Source organism: Vicugna pacos, chromosome 18 (assembly GCF_048564905.1).
Source record: "Vicugna pacos chromosome 18, VicPac4, whole genome shotgun sequence".
Classification (NCBI taxonomy): domain Eukaryota; kingdom Metazoa; phylum Chordata; class Mammalia; order Artiodactyla; family Camelidae; genus Vicugna; species Vicugna pacos.
The window spans coordinates 41633546-41652032 of NC_133004.1; the positions used below are offsets into that span (position 1 = coordinate 41633546).

At 42.3% G+C, this 18487-nt stretch overlaps 1 protein-coding gene across 2 annotated transcripts in view; it reads right to left on the reverse strand.

Moving 5' to 3' along the window:
* Positions 1–18487, reverse strand: part of LOC102538738 (cytochrome P450 3A24-like) — a 48089-nt gene that overhangs the window by 8508 nt on the left and 21094 nt on the right. The window contains exons 10-13 of one of the 2 annotated variants that reach the window (XM_072943285.1): positions 16992–17152; positions 14336–14562; positions 9730–9892; positions 6359–6912 (exon numbers count right to left, since the gene is read on the reverse strand). In XM_072943285.1, the coding sequence (XP_072799386.1) occupies positions 6817–6912; positions 9730–9892; positions 14336–14562; positions 16992–17152 (647 nt within the window). In that variant the 3' untranslated portion in view covers positions 6359–6816. Of the gene's footprint in view, positions 1–6358; positions 6913–9729; positions 9893–14335; positions 14563–16991; positions 17153–18487 lie in introns of those variants that run through there. The other variant, XM_072943286.1, reaches the window with a different exon arrangement.

The following is an 18487-nucleotide window of genomic DNA, read 5'->3' on the forward strand; positions in this document are numbered from 1 at the left end:
CTGCTGGACATCGGGTTCCACGGCCAACTTATACATAAGGAGGGAGAAAGAATCAGCAGCCGGCTTGTAGCCAGCAAGATGAAAGGTAATACCTTGGGCCGCCATTTCTTGGTCAGACAGAGCTAAAAGGAGAGAAAAAATGTTTTAGGTAAAGCATGTTTAACTTATAAACACATCACAGTAGTGTTTGTAAATATATATATTTTTTTCTCCTGAGAGAAACCAAGCATGTTCAGGCTCTGATCTATTAGATGGGACTGGACTATGAGCCCAGATCAATGAGGTGCCTGCCCCAACGATGTAATTCACAACATCACCGATAGATGAGTGAAAGAAATATCTACAGCATTCTGACTTCCCAATGACGATTACTGTGAAAGCTATTATGGGCGAATTCAACCATCAGATTCTTTCTCCTCAGTTAGCTAAATCCCAGGATATTCAGAGTTTAGAGCTGTGCTGTCTAATATAGGGCTATTTAAAACAACTTCTAATTGATTAAAATTAAACATAATTTAACATTTAGTTCTTCAGTGGCCTTATGCACATGTCAAGTGCTCAATAGCCACACATGTCTAGGGGTTACTGTATTGAACAGTGCAGATACAGAATATTTTCTTCGTCACAGAAATTTTTATTGGACCATGTAGTTAGATAGATAGGCAGACAGACAGACAGATAGATAGATAGAAAGAAGTAGATCTAGATGTAGTTGTAGATGTACTTATAGTGGTGTGCCAGAGTTATCTCATCACTCTCTTAAGAACCATTTGTTAAAAATTCAAGAATTTTGTGAGATGGTTGTCAGACCACTGGTAGATTAAAATTAACCATATGGGAGTATTCATGTCCTGGAATAAACTACAAATCAGGGCATTCTTGTTTGAAACAGAGAGAGAGAGAGCCTGTTTCCATCACTTATGAGTAGATATAGAAATGCTTATGTTCATCAGTCCTGTGTGAATATATTTGATGATATATTTGATGGTCTTATCTTTGTCCACTGAGAGGATCTAGAAGCAAGGAAACCATAGTAGCAATGACCATTCTCAGATCCAGATTTTGGTTTCTAAGTACCATTTCTCACAAAAGGAAACCAGAGCTCCTCGGAGAAATGGCTGATTCCAGGTCTAGTCAGGGGAAATAGAAAAGATACCTGGAACGTCTTCCATCAGAAAGTGAGGAAATTCTCAGAAAATGATAGATGAAAAGGACACAGGATACTCTATATACTACAATGGTGGATATACATCATTAAACATTTGTCAAAACCCATAGAAGGTACAACACAAAGAATGAAGCCTAATGTAAACTATGGACTTCTGGTAGTAATAATATGTCAATGTATGTTCATTGTTTATAACAACTGTACGATTGTGATGTGATCTCTGATAGTGGAAGAGGCTGTGTGGAGGTGGGGGCAAGATGTATATTTGAAATCTCTGTATTTTCCCTTCAAGTTTTCTGTGACTAACTACTCTAAAATATAGTCTATTGGAAAAAAATTTTAAGCGGAAAAAAGAAAGGAAAAAAATGCAGGAGCCTACTGAAGAGGGATCCATTGGATGAACCTGAGAGAATTTGAGAATCAAAATGAAAAATGATATGAGAGTAAATTACATGTGAGAATGTACTGATGTAAATGAATAAATAAATGATGAAGGAGAGTGGAAAGCTCTCCCTTAGAATATTAACTCATAAATACAGAAGAATGATGGAATTATGAAGTCATCATTTTGCAAACATCTTAGTAATGAAGTTTTCAGTCAAAAACCACCCATTGGTAATAAAACAAATAGGTGACAATCTGAAGAGGAGCAGAATATTTACGGTCTAAAAGACCTCTCCCACAAGCCACTTATTAGTTACAAAGGGAAAACAGAGCTTTAAAGTAGATTAAACTAGTGAACAAGACTTTATCCAAGTGTTCCAAGATGAGGTCACCAACTCTGGGGCAATGTCCCTCCCAATGTGATGAAGCCTTGATACAAATTTCCAGGCAGAGGTTCTGACTCGGTGGGTCTGGAGGGGCCTGAGAATTGACACTGGAAACAAGCCCCCCAGAGGCTGGGCTGCAGGTGGTCCAGGAGCAGGACTGACTCTGGGCGTGACGTTCTTGTTATGTTTGCCCTTCAAGCTCGGAACAAAGTTGTGTCTGCATAGTTTTGGAAATGGTACCCAGACGTACTTTCTACCTGAGTGTGTGTCTTTATTCAATGTGGCAGAAATTCTCATCTGCCTGGAAAACTTCCTGCATGTTTTTGGAACTACCCACTTCCTCTGTGCCTCCCCAGTGGCCCTCGGAAACACTCTGTTTGCATTTATATCTCTCTATCTCTTTGGAATTCTGGGAATTAATCATCAGCTGGAGAAAATCCACTCGGTGCTGGAAACAGAAAGAGAAATTTCAGTGACAGAGCGTTACTTGTGAAGACAGAAATAAATCAGGAGAGCAGTAAATCAGGAGAGCAGAATTTCACCTCTTTCCTGAGAGAATGCCCCCTTAAAGAGCAGGAGTCTGACTCGTATCACCTGAGTCCTCAGTCAACAAAAATACCCAGCTGCACATCTGGGCGGGTACGATGTTCTCTTAAGAGAAGCCCAGCTGTCACGCCCGACGGCTTTTTGGCCCTCTCTCTGATCTGGGGCTTCTCTGGCCTTTGAAACAGCTTCTTAACCAAAGAGGTACCTGCTCTCTCTCCTGTTACACCTGTGCGCAGGAGGTAGTCTGTGGCTTCAATCTTTTTTTCTCTCCCACCCAGCTTTAATTCTTAATGAATGGTCACATAAATGAATCCCCTACATTTGCAGAGTTCATCGGCAGCTTTTGTAGAAGCTTGTTCAAGTGCCTCACCCTTCCAGAACTCTACATAATTTCCAGTGCCTTCCAGCACCCAGCCCTGCCCCTAATATCCTTGTTCTGGCCTCAAGTCCTCATGAGGCAAGGTTGGCTTAACGGCTTGCAGCCTCAGTGCCCAGACAAGACTCTGGCCCACTCCAGACTAGGAGATGGCTGCACATAGCCTACACTCCTCCAGGGGCCTCATGTGTGCAGCGGAAAATCTGTAAGACAGGAGGCCTGGAGATGAAGTGATTCTTTGCCAATCTAATATTTGGTGAAATATGAGTAAAATAATTTTTAGACAGTGATTTTTATCCGTTGACGATTTATCGAAGGTAAATGGCATAAAGTCTTAACCCAACAGTATTTTTGCAGTGACATACTAACTGGCATGCCTATTATTAAATTTAAACACTGCTCTCTGACTCCTGTTCTTATCTTCTTCCCCAGACTCCACTGTATTTATTTACCCCAAATTGTTAGGACCCTCCTGCTCTAAAATCCACAGTTCTCTACTTACCTTGAACAATGCAGAGAAGTACATAAATCATACGTATACAGCTCAATAAATTACCCAAACGTGAACAGCCTCATATCACACCACCAGATTTTACCGTTCGTTCATCTTTGAGGCGACTTTCTTTAATCCTTTCTAAAGACGTGATGAAAAAATTCACGGCACTTTTTGGAAACTACTGGAAACCGAGGCCTAGGCTCCACATTCAGCCCCAGCTACTGGGAGCACTGGCTGCTACCAATGAGAGGCTGCCCCATTCTCTGGAGAAGCTCCCTGGGCCAAACTAAAGCCACTGCACCTGGGAGCTTGCACCTCCTGGGGGATGGGACGGCCAGCCTATGAGTGACTGATGGGTTACAAATGCTGGCGCCTGCCTCAAACCGGGACCCCCTCTGTAGGACAGTGCTCCACAGAGACCACAGCGCCACTCACCTTTTCTTCCTGCCTTCCCCAGCTCCCCACACTCCCTTCTCCAGAGAGCACCCTCTCCGTAAACCATTTGTGCCTGAACCCCTGTCTCGGGCTTTGCTTTCAAGGAACCCAACCTAAGTGAGCAGCAAAGCCTGAGCTAGTTTGTGCACAGTGACATTCAGCTGAGGGACATACAGTTGCTGAAATTCAGCTCAAACTCTGGGGCCAAGTTATGCAAAGGGGTAGCTTGTCCTCAATTGCCAAAAGCCACTGATTAGTGTAGACTCAGCCCTGGAAGGTGCTGGGATTTGAAACCCAGGACTCCAGCTTCAGAGCCCCTCACCTCTCAGTCACAGTGTGGTGCCACCGCCTTACATCAAAATAAAGAAGACTAGGGTAGGATGCGGAGAGCTGTATAAGCCAAAAGGTGCCTTTGTGACCCCACCAAATAATCACAAATTTACTGAAGAGCCTGTTCAAAGAACTATTTTCCTGACCCATCTCAGAGAAAATTGCCAACCTGATATTTCACACCCCGTCTCACCCACAAACGGTGATGTGCCGGCACATGACCACAGCACGACCTCCAAGTCAGGAAGTTCACGCTGACACATGACTGCCATCTGACCTCAGAGCCCCCAGTTCCCCACCTGTCCCCACAATGTCCTTATGGCAGAAGGACCCAGCCAGCGAGTTACCTTTAGATGTCCCCTCTAGAGTCTCCTTGTGCCTGGAACATTGTCAGTCCGTCTTTGGTTTTCATGATGTTGACTCTTTCCAAGATTATGAACCAGTTGCAGACCTGGAGTAGAATAATCCTGTTTAGGTTCGCCTGACCCTTCAGGGTTTCCTTCAGGTTTGCCTCCTGCGCGGGAACATCACACAGGTGAAGCGAGTTCGTCTCACTGCGTCCCATTAGGTAACGTGCAGTCAGTTTCTCCCATCCCAGAATGCTCTCTCTGATCCCTTGATTAAAGCGCTGTCTGCCAGGTTTCTCCACTCTAAAGCTACTCTTTCCCCTCTGTAATTAGTGGATTTTCTGGGGGGTGTTAATTAGGTTTATTTATTTATCTATTTTACTTTTTAATGGAGGTAACTGGGAATTGGACCCAGGATTCCTTGCATGCTAAGCATGGCACTCTACCACTGAGCTATATCCTGCCCCCTAGTAATTAGTGGATATTCTGAGCAGTACTAATCTGAAGCTATGTAAGTATCCTCATCAAATTGAAATTTATCAATTTATATATACATATTTACATATATATATCTGTATGTAGTCATGTTTTCCTATTTTCTTGAATGACTTACAATTTCTTATTATTCTTCTTTATTATTATTTATTGTGTTTAAATTGTCCTTGATTTGGTCAATGGAAGCCCCTCAGGCTGGCTTCTGTCCTTTTGATGCGCCCCCTCAATGTTTAGGGTTTTCTTCCTTTCTAGCGTGAGATGTTCCAGAGTCAGCATGTGCTTTCCCAGCCCTGGAGACAGCATTTCTCCAAGAAGCCCTGGTTCTTTTCAGTGGAAAATGATATTTATAAGCCAAGATTTGTGCACAAAGTGTACTTACTGCTATTAGAGTGTCACTGTTTCTAAAGCATAAGAGTGGAAAGAAACAGGCAATATGTGTATTTATACCAACACACACACACACACACACACACACTCACACAGAAGCACCCATCTGTATCCATCCATCATCTGTCTGTCTATATCATCTACCTATGCTATATGGAAAGAAATGGATTGACACTGATACATTCAGTTCCAGTCTCTGACTCCACGGGGTTTATTCTGGTTTCCTCCCTTTCTGAACCAGTGACTCCTTTCTCTGACAGTGAAAAACTTGGCTTCTATGATCCTTAATCTGGTTACCCACTTGATCAATCCCACTTTATGCAGCCAATTCCCTTTCTACCCAGGGATGCCCTCCTCACCGTACTTGGGATCGCCACATCCTATTTGGGCTCTGGGTGGTACTGCAGGCCGCCTGAGCGGGCTTTTGGGGTTCCCACACCCATGCCAGCCTGCTGTCTGTGTGGACATTGTCCCCAGCCTATTCAGCCTCTGACTTGGAGCCACTGTTCCTTGCTTAACTGCCCCCACCCTGCAGTGTGAGGCTGCCGACCCTCTGTGACCCACCTGCTGGTTTAGGACTGGATTATCAAGGAAAGTGGGGCAAGGCAAGGGAGGGAAAGAGGAGGGAAGGGTCAGAAAAGGGAAAGGAAGAACCCTGTGTAGCTTCTGATACCAACTGAAAACGACCATTGCTTGTAGCCATTCTCCCCAGTCAATTGCCCAATCAACCAGCTTTTATTTCACATTCATTGTGTTAAGACAGCTGGAAGTTGGGGATGGAATACAAAGAGGTGTGAAGAAAAGATGTGTCCAAAACAGGTAGATTTAAACTATGAACATACTTTCTAAGCAGTGGATGAAGTCCCAGTGCTATGACTCTTACCTATTTAATATATCAAATTGGTTCCACCCACCAGTGATTGTGACAGTCAAAGCATTTAGTCACTGAGTCTCCCCGATTCAGAGGTGCGCGTTCCCCCTAATGTGAACAAAGGCAGCAGACAAGACTTCCGTAAAGAGATGTTTATTGACCTGCTCAATAGAATATTTAATTCAGAATCTTCAAAAAAATCTGTGATCTAAATGTCACTACTTCAGTCACCACTGCAATTCTTGTTTTCATTAAATTTTGTTGAAAAAACTGTTGAGAAATTTTGATTCTTGATCAGCGCTCCAGAGGAGTACATGGCACTAACTAGGGGTGGGTGGAGATGGTCCTGTGAGAACTCGGGAAGCTGGGTCTACATATCTGGCCCTTCCTAGTCACCTCCTTCATGTGGCACAACATACAACACTCCCCGTAGACCCTGAAAAGGCTCAATGAATGTACAGGATCCGTGATCATCCAACAAGGCAGCGGGTGAGGCCCGTTTTCATTTCTGGGTTTTTTCACAAAGTCAGTCCAGGTCTCTGGTGCTCTGGGACGCGGCTTCCTTGCAGAACAACGCCCAGGTCCTTAGGGAAAGTCAGGCTTCATTTAAGGTTCCGTGTCTGGGCACAACTTGTAAAATGATGGGTTTTTTTGGGTGCATAAGGCCTTGAGTGCCTAATTCCAGGGGGATCTGCAAGAGTTAAACAAACGCACGAGAACCAATCAATGAAGCATCACCAAGAAGCAAAGTAGACAAGATACATTAAGGACAATGATGCTTTACAAACACATAAAAGCTAACTTTCAGCAGCCTGTATCTTTGACTTTTTTAAACTACTAATTCAATGTTTTTTATAGATATAAGGGCAGTCAGTCTATTTGTAGTTCCTTGATTGAATTATAATAGTTTATGTCTTTCAGAGAATTGTTTAATTTAACATAAACTATATGGGCATAAAGGTGTTTGCCATACTCCTTTCTTATCTAATAAGGGTAGAATTAAAAAAAAATTTTTTTTCACAATGGTTTTGGGGGAGAAGGGAGGTAATTAGGTTTATTTATTTATTTTCTTTTTTTAAACAGAGTCACTAAGGACTGGCCCAGGGCCTTGCGCATGCTAAGCATACACCTGCCACTGAGCTGTGTCTCACCCCCTTATCCTCTTTGAAAATTAAAAAAAAATTTTCACTTTTATTGAGATATAATTGATGTACAGAAGGGCATAAGTTTATGGCATATAGCATAGTGATCTACTTCTAATTATCGTGAAATTACTACCATAATAAGTTTTGTGAGCATTCATTATCTCATATAGATAGAAAAGAAGGGGAAAAGACCATTGTCTTCCATGTGTGGGAACTCCTAGGATCTCCTCTCTTACACTGCACAGATGCTAACTACAGCCATCATGTGGTACATTACATCCTGCTCCTAATTTATTCTATAATCAGAAGTTTGTAACTTTTGACCACGTTCATTCAATGTCCCCTCCTATCTCTGATCCTGTATATTTATTCTATCAGCTGTGTCAAAAGTGGATAGTGAAAGGATTCATCCATCATTCATTCCACAGAATAGCTCTTGAGCACCTATTCTGTACCAGACTTGATCCAAAAGTCAGGATGGCCTGTGTTCTTTATTGATTTAGAATTTAAATAAAAATGCTCAATTTTAAAAAATATACCAGGTTCTTTGACATTATGGCAAAATATCTTGAAAAATGATGTACAGGATTTTGTATATGTCAGCTTACAAGGTAGCCCTTGGTACGTATTACACATTTTAATTTTATGGGCCATCCTCAACTTGTAAAGAGGCCAGCCCCTCTCTGAGTTGGACCCCATCAGTTTCATGGTGGAAAGAAGGCATTGTGAAGCATTATGCCCATTGTTTTCAACATCTCCTGGCTCCCAAGTGCAGGGCAAATGGTAAACTTCTGACGGCCTACAGCATTTTGCCTGATATTTTAGACCCATTCTCACTGAGTCACTTCTTCAGAGTTGGAGGAAACAACAGAGTGACCTTCTGATGTCAGGTGACAGAAGGGAAAACAAAACGTCATGGAGCGGAGAAGCCCCAGCCTGCGGGTGACTGGGTGCAGCTTGCTGGGAGCGTCTGCCCCTCCCAGATGTGCCAGGGGCCCCGTTTCTCTCAGGGGTGAGTCCCATGTCTGGACATGATTACAGGACTGCCTCACAGGTGCCCCAAAACAAAATGGAAACCATCTCTTTCCTCCTCATTCCTCAGAAAGCCTGTTCATTTGGAGCAGCTGCTTATTAACTGCCCAGGTCCTGACACAGACCTTGTTACAGGGCCGGGATTCATACCAGTCAATGGTGACTGTCCTTTGTGCTCTTCAGAGAAGAGAAAGCAGATCTTTCTAGAAGTATTACACCTTGGTATTTTAGAATTTCAAAGGGCATGCATACATTTCGCTGCAGACAGACGGATACCCACAAACCCCAGAAATACACAAATGTCATTTGTTAAATTTTAGAGGTTCAAACTGCTCAAATGTTTGTGTGCAAGAACTCTACGTCAACAGCAAGTCACTCCTTCAGCATTTACTGGATGACTGCAAGGCACCGCTGGAAGTCTATGAAATGAATAAATGGAGGGGATAGAGTTCAAGACATTTTCGGTAGAAAGAAGACAGAAAGCCAAGCTGGACTGTTCAACAACGCAGTCTTGAGTTAGGTGGTAGGACCCACGAGGTCAGCCTGTGTGAGCTAATAAGAGAACAGGGAGAATGGGCTTTGGCCAGACGGGGGAGGGCTCCATGGAATGGGCTTGGGGACTGAACTAGACCTGAGGGTGAGAACAGAATGGTGGGGGGTGTAGAGAGAACACACATGGGCTTATTATTGGAATGCAAAGGGAGCCCAGCCTGATGGCAGCAGGACTCCTGGAAGGTGAGGGGGACTGTGGGAGTCCTTCACATCTGGCAGAAATGCTTTCAATCAGGGTTTCTCCCCACAGCAGAATCTCTGGGGGCGTTTTGAATGTCACCCTGTGAGAATTATTTTAGGATGCCTCAGATGTCCTAGGCATCAGAATTTGTAAAGGACCACAGATTTTCCTTATGCAAGCAGTGGCTGAGAAGCACTGTCAGGAGAGCTTCAGGAAGTTCTGGTGGAGAAGCGTGTTGCTGAAAGGTCATGACGTGGTAATGACTGCACTCAGGACTGTGCACGCACTTCCCCTTCTCTCAAGGGGACTTGAGTCCAAATATCAAGTGTTGCTCAAGTTCAATGGACTGCATCTAATGCTGTCACACTAACTGCATTGACTCTAGATGACCTTTACAGTTGAGACTTTATACAGCCACGGACATAGCCCTCCAGAGCTGATGGACAGTCAGAAGCTCAAGAGCTCCAAATAGATCTCTGCCTAGTAGAACAAATGATTCTTTGAATAGATCACATTCCTAGATATATATTGGGAGACCCCTCCGTTAAAACAAAAGTCCCAACAAAACATTGTTAACGCAGATAGGAAACTCTCTGACCTGTGTTTCTTTACAAGGTTTGAAGGAGAAGTTCTGCAGGACTTTGGTGAGCGCAAGTTTCATGCTCATCATAGCAAACCTCATGCCGATGCAGTTTCGGGGTCCAGTTCCAAAAGGCAGGTATGTGTAAGGATTTATGCTGTCCTGGTTCTTCTTACTGAACCTGTATCCACAACAGTAGATGACACAAGTTAATGAGACATAAGAACCACAAGAGCTCCAGGTGAGGTTTTAACTTAAACTCTCAACCAGTAGCATTAGGGATCATGTTGTGGGCGAGGCATTCATCCTGCTGTGGTTAATGTGTTGTGAAGAAAGAAAGGTCAGCTCCTGTTCCTTCCCATCCCCTCCACCCTATAAGAGCTCCCAGTCTTGCTGGGGAGATGAGATGAAGGCTGTTTAAAGAAAATTGATCTTTAAACACTTAAACTACAGTCATGGAGGTGAGATGTTCACGCTCTGAAAGTCAAGCAGGAAATGAGACTGACTAATGGAAACGTGGGTTCCTGTCTCCATGGACACTTGTGTTGGTCACATGCTCCTCGAGGAAGGAAGGAGGAGAAGTGTCTCTGAGAATTCAAATTGTTATTTTTCTTGTATTTAATATCCTACCTCCTCCCCTCCCCTTGTGTCACTGTCTGTCTCTCCGTCTTTCTCTTTCCCACACACAGAAGGTACTTAGGTCAGATTACACTACCCTAAGCACTGGTGTCCTTGTCTGTCTGTTGCATTAGCCTATAAATTCCTTAGTGGTTAAACTCAGTTTCATTCAACTTTGACTCCTCAGTATTTGAATATATTAAGGAAAAATGTGGATCTGGGGAAACTGATATTGGCATCGTGTTTACATAAATTTTAAAGAGGCCCTATTTACAAACATCCTGTAATATTTGTAGACAATATGACTTAAAATAATGTGGGGGCACAGAGAAGAGTAGCAGGAGCATGTAGATGGGCAGCTGACACGGGCTGCTGCTGGCTAGGCAGGGAAGGGGCACATGTGCCACATTAGCCTCCTGAGGGAGAAGGGAGCTGGCCCAGGTCTGCAGCCACGGACAGCACCGGGGAATCTGTGGGCACCTCTGTCCTCAGTGAGGCTGCTTGAACCGCCAGGACCACTAGGTCCTCAGCCTGAACCCTCACATTAATGCTAGAGGAAATGACAGTCAATGTTTCATAAAATGGAAATGGGGGAAGGTTGGTGGTGAATTTGGAGAACCAAAGAGAACAGATAGAAAATCTTAAAGGAAATAAAAAAGCCTGTACACCTAAAATAAGATAGTGCTTAGGTAAATTATGACATACACATGCAAAGACATATACATAGAATGTTATTTAGAGTTTACCATTAAATCAAGTAATCAGTACAAAACCAAATTAGCTATAATACCCTTCTAAGTGTGAAGAATCCATATATGCAGAATATCATATGAGAATATTGTGAAAAACTATATGGAACCAAAATGGATAACGTAGGGCAGATGGACAAATTTCTGGAAACATACAGTCCACCAAGACTGAACCAAGAAGAAACTGACCACTTGAACAAACCGATCACTAGAAATGAAATCAAATTAGCAATAAAAAACCTCCCTACAAATAAAAGTCCACAACCATCCGGCTTCACCAGGGAATTCTACCAAACATACAAAGAAAACTCATCCCAGTCCTTCTCAAACTCTTCCAGAAGTCACAAAGTCATTCTATGAAGCCACCATCACCCTGATACCAAAACCAGGCAAAGACACCACCAAAAAAGAGAATTACAGACCATTAACACTGATGAATGTAGATGAAAAGTCCTTGCCAAAATATTAGCAAATAGAATCCAGTAGCACATAAAAAAGATTATACATCATAATCAATTGGGGTTCATCCCAGGGACACAAGGGTGGTTCAACATACGCAAATCAATCAATGTAATACATCACATCAACAAGAGAAAGGACAAAAACCACATGATCATCTCAATAGATGCAGAAAAAGCATTTGATAAAATTCAACACCCATTTATGATAAAAACTCTCACCAAAGTGGCTATGGAGGGAACATATCTCAACATAATAAAAGCTACAGCCACCATAGTACTCAACGGTGAAAAACTCAAAAGTTTCCCACTAAAATCTGGGACAAGACAAGGATGCCCACTATCACCACTCTTATTCAACACAGTCTTGGAAGTCCTAGCCACAGCAATCAGGCAAGAGAGAGAAATAAAAGGGATCCAAATTAGAAAACAAGAGGTAAAAGTGTCACTATATGCCAATGTCACGATACTATACATAGAAAACCCTAAAAGGTCCACACAAAAACTACTAGAGATGATCGAAGAATTCAGCAAGGTAGCAGGTTATAAGATTAATGTTCAAAAATCACTTGCATTTCTTTACACTAATGATGAATCAACAGGAAAAGGAACTAAAGAAACAATCCCCTTTAAAATAGCACCCAGAGTAATAAAATACCTAGGAATAAATCTAACCAAGGAGGTGAAAGGCTTCTATACAGAAAACTATAAACCATCGATGAAGGAAATTAAAGAAGACTTTAAAAAATGGAAAGATAGCTCATGCTCTTGGATTGGAAGAATCAATATTGTTAACATGATCACATTGCCCAAGGCAATCTACAGGTTTAATGCAATCCCTATCAAATTACCCAGGACATATTTCACAGAACTACAACAAATTGTAACAAAATTTATATGGAGCCATCAAAGACCTAGAATTGCCAAAGCATTACTGAAGAGAAAGAAAGAGGCTGGAGGAATAACTCTCCCAGACTTCAGAGAATACTATACAGCTGCAGTTATCAAGACAGCATGGTACTGGTACAAAAAAGAGACAAACAGACCAATGGAACAGAATAGAGAGCCCCGAATTGAACCCACAAACTTTTGGTCTACTAATCTTTGAGAAAGGAGGCAAGAAGATACACTGGAATAAAGACAGTCTCTCCAGCAAATGGTGTTGGGAAAACTGAACAGCAGCATGTAAAGCAATGAAACTAGAACACTCCTTTACACCATACACAAAAATAAACTCAAAATGGATCAAAGACTTAAACATAAGACAAGATACAATAAACCTCCTAGAGGAAAATATAGGCAAAACATTATCTGACATACATCTCAAAAATGTTCTCCTAGGGCAGTCTACTCAAGCAACAGAAATAAAAGCAAGAATAAACAAATGGGACCTAATGAAACTTACAAGCTTCTGTACAGCAAAGGAAATCATAAGTAAAACAAAAAGACAACCTACGGAATGGGAGAAAATTTTTGCAGATGAAACCGACAAAGGCCTCATCTCCAGAATATATAAGCAGATCATATGACTTAATAAGAAAAAACAAACAACCCAATCCAAAAATGGGCAGAAGATCTAAACAAGCAATTCTCCAAGGAGGACATACAAATGATCAATAGGCATATGAAAAAAATGCTCAATATCACTAATTATCAGAGAAATGCAAATCAAAACTACAATGAGGTATCACCTGACACCAGTCAGAATGGCCATCATTCAAAAATCCACAAATGACAAATGCTGGAGAGGCTGTGGAGAAAAGGGAACCCTCCTGCACTGCTGGTGGGAATGCAGTTTGGTGCAGCCATTATCGAAAACAGTATGGAGATTCCTCAAAAGACTAGGAATAGACTTACCATATGACCCAGGAATCCCGCTCCTGGGCATATATCCAGAAGGAACCCTACTTCAGGATGACACCTGCACCCCAGTGTTCATAGCAGCACTATTCACAATAGCCAAGACATGGAAACAGCCTAAGTGTCCATCAACAGATGACTGGATAAAGAAGATGTGGCGTATTTTTACAATGGAATACTACTCAGCCATAAAAACCGACAACATAATGCCATTTGCAGCAACATGGATGCTCCTGGAGAATGTCATTCTGAGTGAAGTAAGCCAGAAAGAGAAAGAAAAATACCATATGAGATCTCTCATATGTGGAATCTAAAATTAAAAACAAACAAAAACAGACAAAACAGAAATACAAAACAGAAATTGACTCATAGACATAGAATACAAACTTGTGGTTGCCAAAGGGGTTGGGGGTTGGAAGGGACAGACTGGGATTTCAAAACACAGAATAGATAAACAAGATTATACTGCATAGCACAGGGAAATATGTACAAGATCTTCTGGTAGCTCACAGAGAAAAAAATGTGACAGTCTATATATATATATATATATATATATATATATGTTCATGTATAACTGAAAATTGTGCTCTCCAGTGGAATTTGACACAACATTGTAAAATGACTATAACTCAGTAAAAAAAAGTTAAAAAAAGAATCTACATAAGCATAGAAACATGTTCATAAAGACATGTATTACATATTGATGAGGCTTATTTTAAGGCATTAGGAATTCAGTTGGCTATAATTTTCTTTTTTCTAGTCCACAGTTTGTATAATTTTGACTCAGTGAACTCCCTTGTAAAGAGAAAAATATCCTAACAATAAAAAGATGTACAAATAGATGATTGCCTAATCACACATTTGTCACCTGTACGGGTTCTCAGAATTTGCAAGCACCCAAAAGGGTCAGGGTGGGTTCCTTTCCCCAGGGTCTATTACCTTTCGGGACGGAACTCCTCAGGCTCTGTCCAAAGTGCTGGGTCTTTGTGAAGAGCGTAGACTGGCACCATCACCACTGTCTCTTTGGGAATGAACACCCCATTGATTTCCACATCTTTTTTACAGACCCTCTCCAGTCTACCAGCAAGTGGGAATATTCTGAGAGTTTCATTCACCACCATGTCAAGATACTCCATCTGTCGCAGGCCATCGTAGGTAGGGGGCGCCTGGAAAGAAAGAAATTACTTTTGACACATCGAGTCTTGGGATCAACTTTCAGCTCAGTCTATGAAGTACTATTGAAATGTTAGGTGCTCCGAAGAATAATTTAAACTGGTAAAGGACCTTAGCAGTTATAGACATTTTAATCTCTCTATGGCCTTTGACCTGCTTCGTGGCTCTTTGAGATGCATGGAATAGGTATGACAATGGGAGACCACTGAGACCATCCCCTAAATAGGGCCTGAAATCTTGCACATTACCCTGCAGTGATTTTTCTTTCTTATTAAAAAAAATGACTAATAGAATATGACTCTACTGTTAAGTGAAAGCTGAAATTATCATTTCGTTTTAAAAGGAAGGCACACATCTCTACCAAGGAAAAGGTTATGTGAGAAATAACAATTTCACTCTTTAACATAAAGTTTCTAAGTTGAAAACTCCTAATCACTAATTCTAATGAATTACTAATGATCACTATTCTAATGAATATACATATACAATTTGAAAAGATTACGTAATCTAAAATCCCTATAAATAATTTGGGGAGAAATGGGTTCCTTTCTGGACCAAATATGCAAAAGAAGGGTAAGATGGATGCTCCAGGGGACACACTTTCAGACCTAGGGGAAGTTACCCGAGGGCCAGGACCCCGCCCTCGGCCCCGCCCTCCGTTGCTGAGCAGTCTCCTGCTGTCACTGAAATTTTGACTGTAAAGTCTGAGGGTCTAATCAAGCCTCTCCAGCCCCAGAGGCCAGGTCTCCTAACAGTTCCAGTTTTGGCAGAGATCCGCCAACAGTGAGGGTGACGTGTGGCTGTCACATGGTGTTGTATTTTAGAGGCAATATCGTAAAGGGTAAGAATTGGCTCAGGAGCCAGGGACACCCTGGCTCAGAGCTTGGCTTTTTCTCCACTGGGTACACGACGAGTGTATGCAAGGATTCCATCTCTCGGCAGCTCAGTTTTCTGATGTGTCACATGGAGATAATTCGAGCTGACACGTCACAGGGCTCTGTGGCAGAGACCCTCACTGCTCACCCAGTGTCCACGTGGTCCCCACATTTCCCAGCCCACCTGAAGTTAGGGAAACCAGCGCTGCCAGTGGGCTGTGAACTGAGTTGATTATGGCAGTTCAGGGACCAAATAATTGAAAAGCCAGTGAGCAACTGTCAAGTCCCTTATCCCCAGACAACAAGACCCATGTTCCAGACAACGCAGCTACAGGACAGTGGGGCCTTAGTCAGTATCCCTGAGTAACCCTGTCGATCCGAGCTCCCCACTCCCATCCTCCACTACTCCTCCTTGTGGGACTTGTAAATGCGGGAACATACCTTTGCTCTGAAAGCCCCTGAGATTTGAGGGTTCATCTGTTACTGAGGCATAACTTAGCCTCTCTTGACTTAAAACACAATTTTAGGAAGATTAGATTCATTTGAAATGGAAAGCATTCAGAGCATACACATACAGTAAAAAGCAAATGCTCATTAGCATCGTGGTCATTATAAGCATTATTGTAAACGAGAACACAAGACTTAACCAACTAAAGGTCTCTTAGTGACCTTTTCACATTCTTGTAGAAAAAGGAATCTCAATGCGGGGTTAACAGAGAAGAAGGATTATCTCTAATTTAAGTCAGCCCTACACTGTATCCTTATCTTGTATTTAAATGAACCAGGACTCTGAAATGTCATAAAACTTGTCGAAAACCACAGTCATGAGTCAAACTCACGTCTTCTATTTCCCACCCTATGCAATCTGTGGTGACAAGGTTCCTCCTCATCTGCAGCTTACTCAGGGTGGGAGATTGAATTGATGGTCCCAATTCTGCACCCCTTCCTGTGTCCCTGCCTTTGCCATCTAACTTTGTGGTGCCCTCGCTTTGTGACTCTGGGGTTGACCAGCTTGTCTGAAACAGTGGAAAGTTTCCTAAGTGTGCTGCAAGCAAAGGTTTGAAGGCACCCACATGAGTGGGTTTCTTTCTCCTGCCACCTACCACTGCCCTGAGAAGCAGACATGGGGGGTACGAGGGACGTGTGGGGCACGTGTGCAGTTGAGTCAGCGCAGCCAGCTTAGCCAGTCACCCTAGACCAGCCAACACCCAGACCAAATCAAGTCAAGCCTCATCAACAGGTAACTAAGCAGACACTAGAGCAGTAAATGCTTATAGCTCGATGCACTGAGGTTTTGTCATTTTTACTTGGCATTATCCTGACACCTGATTTGGCAGGACCAGCATGTTCCGAAGTACTTACACTGCTGTGAGTAGCACATTTACCTATGTTTCTCCTGTTGTTTTGCACTCCTTAAATCTTTCCTCAGTAGTGTGTGTAAAAGATTTCGTGCTCACGATTTTCGCAAAAATCTCATAAGAAGTGGAGAGGAGGTGTTCTCTCTGAGGCTTCACCTTACCCGCCCCCTTCAGGCACCATCTGCTCACCTTGTTGGGGAAAGTCGCATCGATCTCCTCCTGCAGCTTCTGCTGGACATCGGGGTGCGTGGCCAGTTCATACATAATGAAGCAGAGAGAATTGCCAGTGGTCTCATAGCCAGCAAAAATAAAGGTAATGCCTTGGGCCACTATTTCTAGGTCAGTCAGAGCTAAAAGGAGAGGAGAGCCATTGTAGGTGAAGGACAGCAACATAAAATATCACAGTTAAGATGATCAGAAAGCCAAATGAGACTGCCAAACCCCTAGGGAAAGAAATGTAAAAGCAATTCAAAGTCACACTGAGAATTGTTTGCACTCTCATGTCCTCCTTCAAGTAGCAGAAAACAAATCAAAACAACAAGAATTGTCTTAATCCCATTTTTGTGCCGTGTCTGTACTAATCCTGGCCCCTGCATCTGGTTATGCCAGAATCAGCAAAAAGCCATTGACTGTGGTCTCATCAAGGGCATTAAAATAGCAGAATAAAGACTGTGTCCATAAAAGGACATTGACAAATAGAGCCCTGTGAATGGAATTAGCAATGCTGATTCAGTCATGGCCTGAGTGTCACCTTTCTCGGTACATGTCCTCTCTCTCTGTCCCCCTGTGCGCCCAGCAAACAGCCCTTGTGATCATAAATTTCTCTCCCTTTCATTTTCTCCTGAGGGAAACCGAGCACGGTCAGGCTCTGATCTTTCCGATGGGACTGGACTAGGACCTTTACATACTCAGAGCACTCAGATCAAGGTGGTATCTGCCCCAGCCATGGATTCACACGATAATAATGATAATAAAAAGACTGTTAAAAGGGTCTACGGGATTTGATTTCTCAATGATGATACCTGTGATGGTAATTGAGCAATTTCAACTCTCAAAGTTACTGTCCCAGTATTCACAACCCCCCAGGATAAAGTGTAGAGCTGTGTCGTCTAATATGTAGAGAGTTAAATTTAAATTGATTAAAAGTAAATACAGTGTAGCATTCAGTTCTTTGGTGCTGCTAGCTACATGTCAGGTGCTCAGGAGCCACGTATGTCTAGTGGTTACTATAGTGAATAGGTGCAGATACAGAATGTTCCTTTATCACAGAAAGAGGTACTGTACCATAGACGAGAATATATAAACAGATCAATATAGATGTACACATTAATTTAGTTACATTTATAGTGGTGTGCTGGCATCAGTTCGCCTGCGCTTAAAAACAAATTGTTAAAAATTCAAGAATTTTGTGAGATGCTTGTCAAACCACTGGTGGCTTGAAATTGACCAAAGGAGAGTACTCATGCTATGGAATACACTACATGTCAGGGCATTCTTATTTGAGAGAGAGAGAAGCTGTCTACATCATTGAATATGGGTAGATATTTTCAGGGAGAAAATAAATAAAATAGAGATTAAAACATTGAAAAGACTACTAAAATCAAGAGTTAGTTTTTTGAAAATGTAAACAAAATTAATGAAGCTTTAGCCAGGGTCACCAAGAAAAGAGAGAGCACCTAAAATCC